Raw genomic sequence first — 18,297 nt, 5'->3', positions numbered from 1 at the left:
CTTTCAGATGGCTCAATCAGTAGCGATAGTGTATACATACATACTAAAACATCTAGATACACGGCATGTCGAGGGGGATACAAACGTGTTACACCTTGAAGATAGCTCGCTAATATGGAGGCCGGGAGGTATTCAGTGCCCATGGTATTTACAGAGTGATAGCCGCGAAGGTACTGAATGGCACAGGATACCGTAAAGACGTCGAGAATGAGAAGAGTTTTATCATTGAATGCCTCTTCGCTATGGCATCTACGTACAGGTATGGCTATGAAAACAGTTGAGGTACCCCACGCTCCACCCTCATCTCTCGAAGTAATCGTACACGGAACCCGTTTTGGTCGGCACAAAGTGTTCGAAAGAACACGAGATGACATCGCCGAACGTCTCCATGTCGCGCTTCAGCGCCTTGTCACTTATCGTCTCATGCAACTCGGGGTTGCTCCGGACGCGAAGGTGGCAAGTCTCCGCGCCCATGTCATCCTTGTGTTCCAGACTCCTCAAAGCAACGGTGAAGAAGTCAATGCTCAGACCACATTCGGAGAGGTGCTTGATGACTTGGCGCGTGATGCTCTCGAGCGGCGAGACATCGTAATACAAATATCGTTCATCACCCCTGGCGACGAGTTGGAGGTACTTGAGGTGGGGGTAGGCTCGAAGAACATTCGCGAGGCCCTTCAGTTGTGCCTTCATGTGGGCGTCGAGGTTGTTATCTATCACGGCAATCTCGATGAGAGGGCATGCGATGGCGAGGTCCGTGAGGTAAGGGCAAACTATTCCGATGTATGACAGATCTTCGTGGCTCATCTCAGAGCGGAGGCTTTGCGTCAGCGCCAAGCTACGAATGGTATAGTTGACGGGACCGAAAAGGCGAGCCAGCGGAAACCGACTATACTCTGTGACCCAGACGGAAGACTGGCCTTGAGGAGGTTGTACGTTGCTCACTGCCTCCACTTCGTCCTGACGGGCGTTTGGCGCAGACTTGTCGTCGGCAAAGTCATCGTTGGGATCGTCCAAATAGTCGTTGAGGATGCCAGGTAGGCCTGCATACGGACTTGAGACCTTGACGACTGGTGGAGTTGTATACCCGAGTGACAGACTACGCAAGTTGCTGGAAGAGCGAACAAGCTGTACAATGGCTTCTTCCTCGTCGGTAGTGATGTGCTGGTCGTGAACAGAGAAGAGGAAGGTCTCCACGTCGGCGGATTGCTTGCGTAGACCGTGCAAGAACTCGGCGTTGCCCATACATCCGTTGATCTTAAGAAGCTTAAGGGAACTGAATGAGAACGTCGCGGGTACATCATCTGGCTCCGAAGAGAGCAATCCTTTGCCGTATGTGGTGCAGTCGATGTAGCTTAAACGTAGCTCCTGTAAGGCAATAGTCCTTGACCAACCCATACCGGCAACAATGGGTCCAAGCGGCAGTGCGGGACGAGGCGCAATAGGAGGTTCAGCAAAGATACTAAAGCCACGTACTTTATATCCGTTGTTTTCCGCGACTAAGGAGCGCCAGAGGCCGACAGGGGCATTCCAGTGACTCAGCACATCCAGCCTTTCCGAGTGATGGCCTGGAGCGTTGATAGGCGCAATCCGCTTCCTCTTCAGAGCGACATGCATGTTGAACGGGCCTGTTTGCTGGAGTATATGTGCCTCGTGGTACTTGTCATCGAGTGCTAAACCGTCGGGGGTAGCGATCTTGTTGTGGTAGTTGATGTGCTCCAGCTGTTTCGCGGTCTTGGGCTTCAGTAGAGTCCAGGGGCTCGTTAGGTTTTCGGTTGCTGCTGCGTTATCGTGCATCGTCGAGATGTTGGTGATGTCGCCGTCGTACCATGTTGGAACAACGATGACTTCTAGCGAGGGAGAACTGGAACTGAAGAATTGCTTGAGAGCTGGCAGGGACTCCAAGCCGATAGTGGACTCCATTGTGAACGATGCGATGCGTAGATTAGCATCGGTTCGTGGAAACTTGTGGAGTATTGGCTCAAGCCCAACCTTCGATGTAGTCGCGAAGGTGTCGAAGAGTACGCTTTTGATGAGGCTGAAGTTGTGTACGGTAGAGCCTTCGATGAGGTATTTCAACTGGGGTAGACTCTCGGGGTCAAGGCAGAATTCCATCTCGTGGTAGAGAGCACTGAGGAAGTAGTCCGCCATATCATGTGTACCAGCGGGGATACCATCACGCTGCTTGAGAACGGATGCGCACACGAAGCGCTCCATTAGGTCACATTTGGTGAGCTGGATAACGTTAGCTCGTGTTGTTTGAAAGAAGCGCAGTGAACTTACGTTGGCGGTAATCATGTCCTTCAGCTCTACCGGAAGACGCCAAAATCGCGCCTCGGCGAGGCGGGACAGTTGCTGAGAGTATTTTGGCTTCTTGGGGACGGGCTCAGAGGCAGTGAAATGGAATACAGGCGACTCATCAGCGACGTATTTGCGCTTGGAGTCGCGCGCTTGTTCGTCCATGTTGTGCTGTGAGTAAGGTCGAGTCGCGGAGAAAAGACCTGGCAGGATTGTATAGAAGGTAGAAATTTGGGCGAGCTTGGTGGCCTCCGTTTGCTCTTCGAGCACGTGGAGAGTCGAACGGCGGTGACTGAGCGCTGTCCTTCCTCGAAGCCTGCTGATTGGTCGACTACAGACCGCGTCTAGTTTGAGACTTGCCCTTGGGATATGGCTCACTGCGATCGCTGTAGGAAACAACATACAGGCAGGGCCTCTACACAAAATGATCTGCTAGCGACAACTGACAGCATTCAAGTCACATCCGAGCTACCTTTCTAGGTGCATTTCCATCATCGTCTTCATCTTCACCTTCACCTTCACCTACGATTACATCATCTACGAGCCACGTGATGTGGTCCGTGTAGGCCTAGTGCCTTGGCAGCAGAACCAATATCTACTGCCTCGCTCTGGCCACAGTTCCTTTTCTCTTCTACAACCACTTCTCTTCTTTTGTTCTTATAGCAAACGCTGTAGTCTGCGCTTCCGTGGAATGCTAGGCATACAGATAGCGGAACCCCCGTTAGTCAGAGATCACCTAGGGCAACATGTCCTCGAATCTGTCAGACAACAGCGTTTGCACCTCAGCGGTCAATCAGAATAAGATCTCCTTATAAGCTTGTGTTCGTACCAGCTTCTTCTTCCATCTTTATCGCCTCGGCCGCCTTCAAGATCTTGTACATGCCTACGGGCTCAATCCTACATGGTATTCGACAACTGGGCTCCGTTGGGCGAACGCGACCTCTCGCATCCCAGACATTACCCTAACTCAGAGCCTTGCTTGTGCAATTTGCCGCGAGTTAGTACCTCCACCGCTTGACCCTTGGAGTCTATATCAACACAAACTAGCATGTGTTCGATGAATCGATCGGGGCTGGTCTACGCGTCGGGAATGGCGGCGTAATGAATTGACGATGATGAGAATAGTCTGAGTCTTGAAGCTACGTTTCCGGGAACAGTGGGCAACTTTTTTCGTTGGGTCCTGCGGCTTGCTGCTGGCTTGAAGAAGAATGAAATATCCGGCGCGACTGACAGTTGAATAGACACGGCTAATACTGGCTAATATGATCAAAGCTGGGCGCGCTGTGCGATGCTTCCACGTTTTCGTTGTTCATCACAGGGATTGTGTCGACGAAAGACCATATCGAAAGGTCGTCCTCTGCGTGTGTCTGCGCAACCTGTATCGCGGTGCCCGCTGTCGCTTCAAACAAGTGTGAATAGTTACTGAGATCGACGTATTGATTCGGATCGAAATACTCATGAGGCAGCTCATTGTGGACGCTGGTGGCTGGTAAAGCAGCTAGACTGATGGTCTCGTATCCAGAATCCGAAGTGTCGGATACTGGCTCGGCTGCTTCGGCGAGTGCTACGCCTTCATAAGACGTCTCATGAAGTTGTGTTGGAAGTGGTGCAGCTGTTGATGATGTATGCTGATCTACCGGCTCGATAATGCTGGACATGGTAGGTAGTTGGGTATTATCCGGAGGCTCAATCACGTCGCGAAACGCCTGAGCATTTGACCTCGAACTGGTTGCGGCGATGGTGTCGCCTGGACCAGCCACCGTGCAAAACATCGTCTCGAGCTGCGACTGACATTGCCTAACGATATCCACTAGTCGTTCCTTTAACCTATCCTCGAGTGGTTGCGCTTCATGTTCTACTATGCTCTCTAGCGTCCGGCGAACAAGACGTGGCAGTTCGAGGCGTGAGAACTCCTGGAAACGGGAGTCGCTAGATGGCCCGGTCACGCTCGCTGTATCACGTTGATATTCGATGTCTTCGTATGTGAGCATTTGTGCATGTATGGTGCAGAGAGCTGCGACTTACAAGGACTGGGCATGTCTGCATCGTGATCGTCTGGGAATAAGATGCGGTACACAGCTTTCCATTTCTCTACTTCGCCGTGATGCACCTGGCTGCCCTTCTTACTTTTCATCTTTTTCTCTTGTTCTTTGTCAAAACCCTCCAGTGGTATCAGTTCTCGTAATTCGCAACCACCCGGATCGCGTTGATGTTCTCGAAGTGCAACGTCGTCCGCGAAGGTTGTACAGCAGCGATGACATTGAGGTGGTAGTAGGTGGCGACGGTACAAATGCTCCCTAAGAGTGTTAGGCACGAAAACTTTATGACAACGCGTTGGGGTACTTACTTTAATCTCGCGACTGTAATGAAGCCAGGATCTCTACAGGACGTGTAGGTTTGGTGTCTACCCGGGTTGCGCTTATAGTAAGGGCATGCAAATCGTAGTTGAGAAGCAGGTTGTTCGCCCTTTGACATGAAGTCAGGTCTGCGTCGTTTGTTTGAGTCATCGCCGTCCTCTGGGGGAGTAAAGCTACCTCCACTCAAACTTCGTTTTCGGGATACAAACGAAGGGCCTGAGTAGGTGAATGCGCCGGTAGAGCTTCCTGATGCACGACCGCCAGTGCCTGGATTGCCTTTGCTAGTGTGGCTTCGTAGACTGGTCCTGAAGACTTGCTGAAAATCGCGCATGATGGCATCCACTAGTAGCCGCTTCGTGGGCGTTAGTCGATGCGGGGCCTCCAAAGCAGCCGGAGAGCTCTCTCGAGATGCCATTTCTTCTGCAGAGTCAGTCTCTTGCTCGGATGGTGTAGCTGCGCTAGATGAAACCAATGACAGGCGACTCGACGGCGCAGTCAATTCTGTGATATCTTCGCATCCTGCGTGACTGTGTTCAGACGAGTCTTGAGAACTGACTTCTACTCTTTGCATCGGTGGATGTCCTTCGTCGGGCAGAGGTACTGGAGCTCTTCGATCGGTCGTCGCGTCACTCGATGTACCGCAAACTATGTCCATAAACGATAGTCGTGGCCGGATGCCAACTTCCGCCATCCTTATGGCTTGGAGGCTAACGCATTTAGGTACGTGTTCGTACATAGTCCTTGCGGTAGCAAACACCCCACAGAGAGGACATTGTGCTTTGGGACCAATTATGTACCGTCTGGTGACTCCGACAGCAACCTTGTAGACGGGATGTATTATCGGCTCCTCGATCTCTACTTCTGGCTCGTCGGCATTGTGGCTCTGCATTAGATGTTCCAGGAATTCAGATACCAAATTAGCTCCCTCAAATGTCGTAGCATGGTCGCCTGATGCATCGCAAAAATCGCAAACTAGTATTGCTTTGCCTTTCCATTCTAGTGACTCGAGAGACCTGGTAGACCTCGTGAAGGAATTGCCACTGCTCAGTGTGCTATTACTCATGAGACCGGGGTAGCGACTTCGAGATTGTCTGGGGTCTTCAGAAAGATGCGGAGACGTGTGTGAGGACCAGTCGAGAAGGGGATTTCGATGGCTTCTTGCCGTTGTCCTCGCTTTTGGACTGCACGCTACATTTGAAGAGAACTCGTTGTCATCCATTGACACCGGATCAATCGAAAGCTGCTTAGGCAAAACGGGGTTTCCCGGCCAAAAAGACAGGTCGTCTGCTGGTGGCAAAATCGGGGTACCTGATTTCGAGTGTTAACAAGAGCGCCCCATACTGGATAACGTATACATACTTTTATAGCTGGCGCCTATGGAGTCCGCTTCATTGCTTGGGGAGTGGTGACGTTCCATTTCCGATGCAGGTTGAAAGCAATTCGTAATGTGAGTAGCGATTCAACGCGCGCAGAATGCAGACATAGAAGACGAAAAGACTCCAAACGCGCGAGGAGACTCTGGAGTGATGCCTGGTCATCATTTCATACGTTTGAGTGCGCAGCACCGCAACGCGCTGCGGCGTATCGCAACTGCGCATAACCATTTGATTGGTGCATGCCGCGCGACCGGTCAGCTTGTCCAGAGGGCGCAGCCTTAATCGGACGCCACAAGCCGTCTCCTTTGCTTCACAATACAGTGCTGTCGTTTTTGTCCTGGGATGCGTCGCGCCGAGTAGTTGCCATCCGAGTCGGGTTCAAAAGGATTGAGGTATAGAGCCTTGGAAAGGTGCCCTGATGGCAGTGGGGTAGGCAGGCAAAGCCGGCGTTCAGGGGCGTCGCATGTGACGTCACACGCAAACTTACCATTGTCATCAGCAAAACAATGTCGCTGAAATCCATGGCTACACGCTCATAGCGCAACTAAGAATGACGCCGCCTGGAAACCAATGTTAAAGATTTAACTTGCCACACGGCTGCCTTGGATCCAAATTCCTTTCGTTCTTGCGCATACCTGTTCCGATGCATGCGACGCGTTCCGATTCCGACGCGTCCTTTTCGCGTAATGCAGAAGCTCTTGACGGTATGCATCATTGACCAGCGCGGCCCACCATACCGACACTATCAGGAACAACACAATCTTGGCAGTGTGCTCAACAGGGACATCAAGTGTTCTAAATATTAGAGCTGCTCGACGTCGTTCCCTAGTTTGCGGGACCCGAAGTACTAGTCTCTGCATAGATTGTGTCGCGAACCTAGCTATTACATAACTACTAAGCATAGCACATGCTAAGTATATAGAGCTTAACTCTTTTTAGTTTAGCTTATTAAACTTATTATACTATTTATATTAAATCTACTTATTTATAATAGTTAGTAGCTACTCTTAGGTTTATAAATCTTAGTCTTATACTCTCTATTTTTAGCGTTATAATCTTTTTTACGCACTCTCTACTTATTTTTACTAGTATACCTACTATATTACTAGGTTACTATAAAAGATAAGTATTCTTACTAAAGTACTCTATAAAAGTTAAAGTAATTTATATATATACTAGCTACTTAGCAGCCTATATTTTATAATATAGTAGTTTTATACTAATAGCTTCTTTTTATAAATACTCTAACGCCTAAATAGCTATAATAATAGTTTTTTCTAGTTAAATAAATATAAGTATAACACGCTTACTAGATTTTACTTACCTCTAGTAATAGTTAGTAGTGTTTACTTTCTTTTATTAAGCTCTTTAAAAAAGACTCTTTTTTTTCTAATATATCTAATTAAGATTTTTACTTTTATTACTAGTTTATAAGCTTATAGTAACTAACTAGTATAGTTAGTAAAACTACTCTACCTCTTCTTTTAATTTATAAATTTTATTTACTAGCACTATACCTTCTATAGTTTTAATAAATAACTACTAGATTTATAAAAGCTACTTCTAATTTAATAATACTCTCTAAATACTTCTTTTTTTCTTATATACTTAGTATATATATATTATATATATACTACTTAGATTTCTACTAGCTAGCTAATAGGTATAAGAATACTTATATTTTTCTTTTTTTTCTTTTTTTCTCTTTTTTTATACACTACTACACCTCTATTATAGACTTTACTACTATAGTAGTATTTCTTACTATACTTTTATTACTATTATATTTTTTCTAAAAACTACTTTATATTAGTACTAAGGTATATATAAAGTACACTTACTACTTTAGTTCTTTTACTACTACTATTAGTCTAGCTCTAGCTATAACTAACTAGCTTTATTCTTTCTATAATACTTAACTCTCTATTTATTACTATAATTAATATAGTACGCGCTTATAATCTTATAGTATATTTAAATAGCGTCTTTAAGTACTAAGAGCTTATTTTTTATAGTAAGCTTAAAGTTACTTAAACTATTCTTAAACTATATAAAACTTCTATACCTTTTAAGAGTTATAGTTAGACTAGTATAACTCTTTTTATTTATAGTATCTAGTCTCTTTTTTTTCTAAGACGTACTTCTTTTAAAAATAATCTAGAGTAAAGCTACTCTTAGCACTAGATACTAGCTATTAAAAGACTTAGAGCTACTAGATAAGTTATTAATAAGAAGATTACTAACTTTAGAGCTCTAACTAGTAGTTTTTATATATCTACTACTTTTACTATCTAGAAAATACTCTAATAGAATTCTTCTACGCTATAAGCTATAGAACTTATACTTTTACTAGTCTTTTCTCTCTAACTAGTTACCTCTACTATTAAACTAAAAGTTTTTTTACTATCTATTATCTAGCTATCTATCTTACCTCTACTATAGCTTTTATTACTAGAGTTACTTATAGTTTATAGATTATCTTATAACTTATAGTATTTACGCGTATCTATACTTAACTCTTTTATTAAAGCTTTCTCTTTATTAATATACTATAAAGCTACTTAGAATAATAGTAAATTAGACACTTCTATTTAATAGTTATCTACCTAATAATAGATCTAAAGCTTTTTACTATCTATTACTAATATAGTATAACTTTAGCTACTATACTTTTCTTTTCTAGATATTTTACTAATAGTTAAGCACTTATTTAAGAATTAATAATAGAAGTATAACCTTAGAGTCTAGTAGAAAGATTAAGTTTAATACTTTTTAGAAAGAATAGACTATATTTTTAATATAAGTAATTATAGTAATAAACCTTAGAAGGCTTAGCCTTAGACTACTTTATATACTTCTTAGATTTTAATAGTATAGAAAGTATTTCTATAAAAGCTTACTTACACTAACTTTACTCTTTATCTTAATATTATAGTATAGCTTACTAGAAACTCTACTTATCTACTACTCTCTCTATAGTCTTATAATCTTACTCTATTAGAAAACCTTAAGAATATACTATTAAGACTATCTATTACTTAAGACTTTCTCTAAAGTACTTACTAGAATCTTTCTTTATATATCTTTAACTAGCTCTTTTCTTTATATAATTAAAGTAACTTTATAGAATATTTTTTATATTATATACTATAGAATATCTATTTTAAAACTCTATAATATTATACTATATAGCTAAGATCTAACTAGATACTTTACACTATAGCTTTTTTATAAGCTTCTATACCTATTTCTTCTAGACCTTCTTAAAAATAAAATAGTCTAGCTTCTAAGCTCTCTAACTAGCTTACTAAGAGGCTTTTAAACCTAGTAGCTTTATTATATAGATATTACCTATATATTCTAACTTAGCTAGCTTCTTCTATAGTATATTATTTTACTAGAGATAACTATAATAGTTTTATAACTAGTAGCGCTAGCCTAGCTCTCTACTAATAGTCTTAGTAGAATATTCTACTCTACTATAAATACGTTAATAGGCCTTTTAACTACCTTAGAAATAGTAGTTTCTTTTAGTTTAGTTTCTCTATCTACTCTCTATATTAAGACTCTAGAGTAACTATATTCTAATCTACTTAGTATAGTAAGAGTAATAACTACACTTAGTGTACGCTAGCTATATTATAATAGAACACTAATAACTAAAGTTTAATACCTAAGTAGTCTAAGATTATAGATAATAATACTTATATTAAGTCTATAAAAGAGTTACTTAAGTTTATATCTAAGTAAGTTAGTTTCTTTTAGTTTAATATACTAAAAGTCTAGTATTTAGATAATATAGTAGAAGTCTCTAGTAAAATATACTACTATAATATCTATAACTTTCTAGACTCTATAAAAGTAACTATTACTATAGAATTTATAGCTAAATATACTATACGCTACTATCTATACTAATACTTTAAGAGCACTACGCTTTTATAGTACTAGTTAAATTTTAAAGTTAATTAGCGCTTAGATATTATTAGTAGTAAGAGTTTTAAGCGCTAAAAGTAGGTTCTTAAGCTATTTTATATTTAACCTACTCTAGTAATAAAGAAACTCTAGAAAAAGCGTTTTATACCTAAGAACTTTCTTAATAGTTACTTACTAGCTAAGTAGTATCTTAAGATTAAGTACCTTTACTAGAACACTAGCTATAAATATAATAATAATAACTACTATATTATATAAGCGTAGAATCTTCTTAATATATATATTTAAGTTTATCTATATAATAATATTACTTATATAATATCTAACACTTTTCTCTTTATACTTAAGAAGTATAAGTATATTTTAAAAGTAGTTTTCTACGTAAATAACACTATAAGTAAGTAGAATAATTTTTATTAAAATAATAATTATAGTTTTAGTAGAGTAAGTAACCTAGCTTAGAGTAACGCTAGTAGTTCTAACTATTAGTAGCCTTATAGTTCTACTTTTCTAAGTAATAGTTTTTATAATAATAACTTCTAGTGCGTCTATAGTAGACTCTCTAATACGTATATATAGTAAAGTAGAAATAAAATATAATAGTAGTTCTATCTATAGAATATAGGCTACTTAAATAGGTATAGATTATAGCTCTAATAAAACTAGAGTAGTAGAACTTATAGTAATAGTAATCTATAGAGTAATATATATTAATAAGGTAATAGCTAACCTAGTATAAAGTTATAAATATACCTTTAACTATAAAGCGCGTACTATAACTAGAATCTTAGATATATTAAAGCTAGTAGAGACTTCTATCTTATACTCTTAGATATAAATACTACTATAGATTTAAGTATAATATTATAAAACACTACTTTACTACTATATTATAAAGGCATCTTATTCTATAATCTTATAGAATAAGCTAACACCTCTATTACTTCTAGCTAACTAGTAAGTAACTAGAATTACTTCTTAGATAATTCTAATAATTATAATTCTATATTCTAGGCCTTTTATAAGCCTTAGATCTACTCTAATAATAAAGATAATAGTAGCTATATCTACTTTATTAGTTATATTCTATAAGATCTCTAAGTAAATAAGTAAGTTTATAACTAGCCTTTTATTTATACCTAGTGCTACTTATTATTTACTTTAAATAACAAACTTTATAAGTATATTTACTATAATTATAGCTTCTACGCCTTAGAGTACTAACTAAGTAATATATTTACTAATATCTTAGTTTCTATAGAAAGTGTATAGCTTTTTTAGTAGTTTAAAGTTACTCTAGTAAAGCTAAATAAGCTTCTAGCACTACGCTCTTAGATTATAAAGTCTATAGCTCTACTACTAGTTAATAGAGTAACTATAGTTTATAATTAGTATAAGATAAAGCTTATAGTGCGCGCTAGTAAGAATAAATCTAACCTTACTATTATATCTAATATAAGTGCTACTATTAGCCTTATAAATAAAGCCTTCTTAAATAAATATTTTAAGACTACTATATAAAAGAATCTATAAGAGCCTATCTAATATGTAGATATAGAACTAGAAAAGATATAAGTCTTTTAGGTTATCTACCTAATACTCTATATACTCTCTAGAACTAAGTCTAGTAAATAGATCTTTGCGCTATAGTAGATCTAAGTATTTATTATAGAATACTTTAGCTCTAACCTTTTCTTAGAAATAGATATATTAGTTCTATAGAATATTACTTTTAATATTAAGAAGTATATAATAATATAGCCTTTATATAAAAAAGTTATTACTAGATTAATTATTAAAGCTAAAGATAGTAATACTTAGAAAAAGTAAAAGGTTACTATTACTAATATAGTTATAATTCTACTCTACTCTATAATTAAGATTTAGACGCTTACTTTATATCTACTCTTAGACTTATATAACTATTTTTTTAAGTCTCTTAATACTATAAGTTAGAATTTCTACGCCTATAGTATACTAATAAAGAGTAGCTCTTTTAATATTATTTTATAGAATAATATAAATAAGCTAGTATATCTCTAACGCTAAGCTTCTATTAGTTACGCTACGCTGCTATACGCTAACACTATTTACTCTATTAACTCTAGTAATTACGCACTTATAGTCTTACTAGATTTATAAAACTTTCTTTCTACTAAGTCTAAGATAGCACTTAGCGTTACTATATATAGAACTTTAGTAACTAAGAAACTTCTTAGCTAAGTAGTTATATAATACCTCTATATCTAGATAGACTAAGAATCTATTACTAATATTCTACTAGAGTACACTATACTAATTAAGCTTTATAAAAGTTAGTAGAGTATTAAAGTTTTTTTAAAGATATATAATAGTAGTTCTTAAAACTAGAAAGTTATTAATAAAGTATTTAATAAGCTTATCTATAACTAAAAAATAGAGTTAGCTTATCTACTAGTATCTTTTTCTATTCTAGTGTTTATAGTCTAGAAGAAAGTATATACTAATAAAGCTAATAGTATTACTACTAATATTAAGTAGAAAGGTTAGTCTATACTTAATATACGTAAGATTAATTACTAGGTAATTTATAATACTTACTCTCTTATAATCTAAGTAGATATTCTTACTAGACTATAAAGAGTAAACTATATTATAGTAGTTAATAAGTTATCTTATTTTTACTAATTTACTATATAATCTAAGAACTACTATATATTTACTATTAATACGCACTAAGGCGCTAAGATTTTAAATATATATATAATAGGTTTTAAAAACTTAGTCTTCTATATTTAATACTATAGTAATCTCTTTTTATATAATATAGTAGTATTTGTAAAAGCCTATATTAATAACTTTATTATCTTCTCTAAAATACTTAAGAATTACGTAATTTACTTTAAGTAATTCTTTTACTAGATTTATAATATAGATATTTCTCTAGCTCTTAGTAAGGTATTTATAAGCTACCTAACTATAAAGCTACTAAATTACTATATTAACACTTTTAGCGTTATATCTACTAATAAGCAAATCTAAGCGCTTTAGAGAATATAGTTTCTCTAGTATACTAAGAATATAAAGATATATTATAAGGCTATTAACTTTCTTAATAAGTAAACTCTATACTTAGCGTAGATCTTAGAGCTTTTTATAATACTTAAGATAAAGCTTTTATACTTTATATCTAAAGTAAAGAGTAGAGTATAGATAGCTATAATAACTAAAGTAATAATTCTAGTAGATAGCTCTATTTATAAAGCTTTTAATAACGTTTAGTTATTATAGAATAGTACTATTTACCTATTATACTAGAATTACGCTTAGCCTCTTTATATAGATATTAACTTATCTAAATAATATAGTATAGTAGCTATAGTCTACTATATAGTAGAAGACTCTAAGCTAAAGATAGTTAATTCTAATATCTCTACTAGATATAATAATAATAGTTCTTTATCTACTACCTAGCTAAAAAGATCTATTAACTTTAAGAAGTACTTTATTAAATCTTTTACTTTCTTATTAAAGTATTTATTAGCTATAAAGAGATACTATTTTCTAACTAAGCTTAAGATAGTAAGTCTATATTAAATAATTAAGAAACTCTAGTATATAGTTAAAGCTACTCTAAAGATCTTTATTTTTATAAATTATGCTATAGTAACTACTATTATCTACTAATATTATCTTACTATAATAGAGTTTTTAGAAAGTCTTAATCTAAGATTAGCTAAAGCTTCTATTTATTTATAGTAGTTTAATCTAGATATTTACTATAGACCTAGAAAGCTATATCTTATTTCTAACGCTCTTTTAAGGCTCTAGCCTACCTTAGTACTAGAGTCTAATCTAGATATAAATATTCTAAATAACGTTACGTACGTTTTCTACGCTCTTATTATAGATATAGATAATAACTTTAAGGTTTAGCTTAAGTAGGTATATAAGAATAATATACTATAGTAATAAGTACTTATAGTTATCTCTAGTAAGTAACCTAATAAGAATAACTCTAAGTAACTTATACGTAGGCTTTATTTTCTTCTTAAGAATAATCTTATCTATTACTAGAATTAATAAGATAGCGCTAAGTAGCTTTATATACTAAAGGCTCTTATATATAATATTTTCTACTAGACTTATAATAGCTTTTACTACTAAGAGCTAAACTAGACTTATAACTATATTAAAGTTTTATTTTTTATTTAGAAGCTTATAAAGTACCTTAAGATATACTTTAAGTACTACCTCTAATATAAAGTTAATTAAATCTAGTAGTATAAGAGCTATAAGTTTCTAGAACCTATTAATTAATTAGTCTAGCTATTTAAGGTTATCTATATTAATATTATTATATATCTACTAAAAATAGAGAATAGCTTTAATATAATACTTATAGAGATATATTAGGTCTTAAAGATAGTAATTATAGTACCTAGTAAAGATTATTAGTCTAGTAAATAATAGTCTATTACCTTAATAAAGACTAACTACTTCTATAATTAGAGTAACTAGTGTATTATTATTAGTAACTACGTACCTATCTTTATCTAAGAAATATTTAGCTACTAATATCTTATAATAGGTATAAGATTTTAGACTATATCTACCTAGTATCTCTAAGCTAATAGTTAGTTAGAGCGTACTAACTAGATAGTAGAAATTACCTTACATTTTTTTATTACTATAAACTAAGATAAGAACTAGACTAAAGTACTTCTATACTTATAGTTCTCTTTAAATATAAGTAGAAATACTTCTTTAGAATATATACTTTATAAGTATATTATAGGTTTTAATCTCTATTATAGTTTTAATCTTATTTACGCGTAACGTACACTTTTAAAAAAGAATTACTAAAGTCTTTAACTATATTACTAGAAAGAAGTAGAAGAGGCTCTTGCGTTTATAAGAGTTACCTAGAAAGTATACTATAATACTTACTACTAACTACTTAATCTCTAGTCTAGTAATTATATTACTTTTTTTCTTATAAAATATTATAAGTTAAAGAAGAATCTTCTATAAAAGATTAGCTTCTAATATTATAGTCTACTTAGAGTTTTTAAAAAGATTAGCTATAATACCTATTATATTAAGTAACTATCTAGATTCTATATTTATAATATTATAAATACCTTATAGTTAGAACTCTACTACACTACTAATAAAGACTCTTTCTATTATCTATTTCTAGCGCTATCTTTTACTATTACTAATAAACCTAGTAAGAGAGAGCTTAAGCTAATTAAATATATTCTAAAGTATTAAGTAAACACTATAACTAGTAGGCTAGAGTATTTTATTAAATAGATAAATAGAGGCGTAGCTTATAATTAGTAGCTTATCTTATTATAACTTAGAACTACCTATAAGATATAAAGTAATTTTAATATATAATATCTACTTACTAACTAAGACTAGTATAAGTTATAATAATACTAAAAGTAAAAGTTTAAATAAATAGCGTAAAACTAAAAAGCTATAATAGCGCTACTAGATATAGCTACTATACTAGAGCTTTCTTAACTAGCTATAAAAGCTTTACTTCTATAGCTTAATATAGAAGCTTACCTACTATAGCTATCTATAGCTTTACTTTAGAATAATAATAAAGTTAGCGTTTCTATATATACGCTATCTTCTCTATATTACTAAAAGAACTCTTACTTCTATAATAGGCTTAACTAATATAGTATTAATACTTTCTATAACTTTAGTAATTAGAACTCTATAGTAGTTAGTAAGACTCTAACTTAGCTTTCTAAGCTTAGTAAAGTGTATTAGAACGTCTATAGCTTTAATACTAGTAATAAGGCTCTTTAGACTAAGAATCTAGTAGTTCTCTAGCTAGTTACGTATTACTATAGACTAAGAGCTTACTCTTAGTAAAAATACTAGTTCTTAAATATTATTTTGTAATATTAGTACTATTATATTATTACTACTTATTACTACTTTTAATAGTTTCTTTTTCTTTTAGTAATTTTTAATTTAGTGTTTTTAGGCTTTTATTTTAGTATTTCTAACTTTTCTTTTTAGTATATCTCTAGACTACTAGATTATATAACTTAGGCTTACTTATATTTTATTTTCTTTATAGGTTTAATAGTAATAGTGTTTTACTATTATATTACTTACTAGATTTATTAAACTCTATATATTTCTATAAATATTATACTCTATAACTTAAACTTAGTAAACTATATCTAGTACTTTCTATAATAAGCTTTTTAGAAATATATCTTACTATAGTACTTTACTACTAAAATACCTTACTACTATTAAATATTTATTATAAACTATATTACTATATATAGTTTTTAATATCTTATTTACCTAATAGGTAAGAGAGTAGCTAGCTCTCTTATCTATATATCTTAATACTTACTACTACACCTCTATATATAAAGTAAACCTTATACTTATAATCTTTATTCTTTCTATACTATACTTCTATTATTATTATAATAGGCTTAGGCTTTATCTAAGTCTTAGCTTAGTATATAGAGTAAGGCTTACTATAAGCTCTTTCTTTAAGAAATATAATATCTTTACTAATACTTATTATAGCTACACTTTAAGGCTAGTTTATAATATTTATATTTCTTCTTTTTATACGCTATACCTAAGTATTATAATAGTAAAATCTAGTATATAAAATACCTAAAAGTCTCTAGAAGTCTCTCTTCTTATATTACTCTATTAGCTCTCTAAGTAAATAGTAGCTATCTATAAAGTATAAGCCTAGAACTATATTATAATAGTAATATTACGCTTTTAGAATAAGAAACTATATAACTTTATTACTTTAATACGCTTTACGCCTAGCTCTATAATATTACTATCTATTACTATAACTATATTCTTATTAGTATCTACGCTATTCTTCTTAGTAGCTATAGTGCTACTACTTCTAAGTTCTTCTACTACTATAGTAGCCTTTACTTTCTACTATAAGGCTTTACTTCTAGAAAAGCTATTTACTAGTAATAAAATATACTTTTATTTATAGTATATTATAATAAAATATAAATTAGATATAAACTAGAAGTTTATTAAAGACGTAAAGGCTTAGTTTATTTATATTTAGTAGTTTTTCTTAATTATAGTATAGTATAAAGTTACTCTATTTTATAAGCTTAGTAAATAAAACTATTAGAACTTTACTACTTTTTTAGAGTATCTTAAGTTCTATTATAGTAACTAGCACTTCTAAGAGCACGCCTAAATATAGTTAGATTACTTATAATAAGATAAAAAGTAGAGCTTTACTAACTTTTTTATTTACTTTAGCTAGCTTCTTATATAAATAGGTAGGCTTAGCTAGAGTAGTAACTAAAAGCTTATTAAACTACGCTAGGCGCTTAATAAGCGTATATAAATAGTTACTCTTAACTAAGATATTTAGTATTTAAATTTTAATAGCGCTATCTAAAAGTATAAAGCTATTATAGTAAATATTAAGACTACTAAGATAGAAAGTTTATATTATAACTTTACGCTCTTAGCGTCTTTAGCTTATAACTATAATAGTAATATCTAGATAGTAAATATAAATACTATAAAAACTTCTAGTACTTCTATAGAGTATAGCGTAAATAGTATCTACGCTAACTAGATTCTTTAGAATATTTTTAACGCTAGGCGCGCTTTAGAGGCCTATACTTACTATAGTAAGTAGAGGTATCTTTACTAAAGCTATACTAACGTAACTATACTATAAGTAGTAGAGATTAAATATACTATAATAGAAAAGAGATATAGTATTTTAGAAAACTAGTAGCCTCTAGTCTAAGTCTAGACTAAAAGTAAGTAAGCGCTAACTTAGTAAAAGAGTTTATAAATAACCTTCTTACTAATAATATCTATAAGATTTAGTAGTCTATAAATAAGAGCTTATTTTTTATTTTACTACTACTAGATAGCGTTAAAGTAGTATAGGCTCTAGTAGACTTAGAGTATAAGTACTATAGCGCTATTAGTAAGATAGTAGCTTTATAGCTATAGACTAATTATATTATAATTTCTTTTTAGACTCTTTACTAGGCTATAGAGTTTTTAAAAAAAACTAATATTTCTAGACTTATAGCTATAACGTATAATCTAAATAGTTAGATATTATAGCTAGTAGCCTATATTATTCTAGAACTTATCTATAATATTATTTTAGAGAAACTATAAATACGCTATAAAGGTATTATTCTTAATATACTCTAGAGTAAACTTTATATTAAAGTAGTAGAAGATATAATTATAAAGAAAACTACTATATACTTATTTCTTCTAGAGCTTAGGTCTATAGTAGTATCTATAGTATTTACATTTATATAAAATATAAAGAATAA

At 33.9% G+C, this 18,297-nt stretch overlaps 2 protein-coding genes across 2 annotated transcripts; both read right to left on the bottom strand.

Moving 5' to 3' along the window:
• Window positions 1-300: 300 nt before the first annotated feature.
• J4E92_005907 (uncharacterized protein) lies at window positions 301-2,460 on the bottom strand (the record flags this gene model as incomplete). Its single annotated transcript, XM_051497283.1, has 1 exon — window positions 301-2,460. The coding sequence occupies one exon, from the start codon at window positions 2,458-2,460 to the stop codon at window positions 301-303; it is 2,160 nt and encodes a 719-aa protein (XP_051352943.1).
• Window positions 2,461-3,542: 1,082 nt separating this feature from the next.
• J4E92_005906 (uncharacterized protein) lies at window positions 3,543-4,333 on the bottom strand (the record flags this gene model as incomplete). Its single annotated transcript, XM_051497282.1, has 2 exons — window positions 3,543-4,246; window positions 4,327-4,333. The coding sequence occupies 2 exons, from the start codon at window positions 4,331-4,333 to the stop codon at window positions 3,543-3,545; spliced, it is 711 nt and encodes a 236-aa protein (XP_051352942.1).
• Window positions 4,334-18,297: the final 13,964 nt, after the last annotated feature.

This window comes from Alternaria infectoria, assembly GCF_024043175.1.
Source record: "Alternaria infectoria strain BMP 0036 chromosome Unknown scaffold_8, whole genome shotgun sequence".
NCBI classification, from domain to species: domain Eukaryota; kingdom Fungi; phylum Ascomycota; class Dothideomycetes; order Pleosporales; family Pleosporaceae; genus Alternaria; species Alternaria infectoria.
The sequence above is the reverse complement of the archived record's forward strand: the minus strand, read 5'-3'. Positions and strand labels throughout refer to the sequence as shown.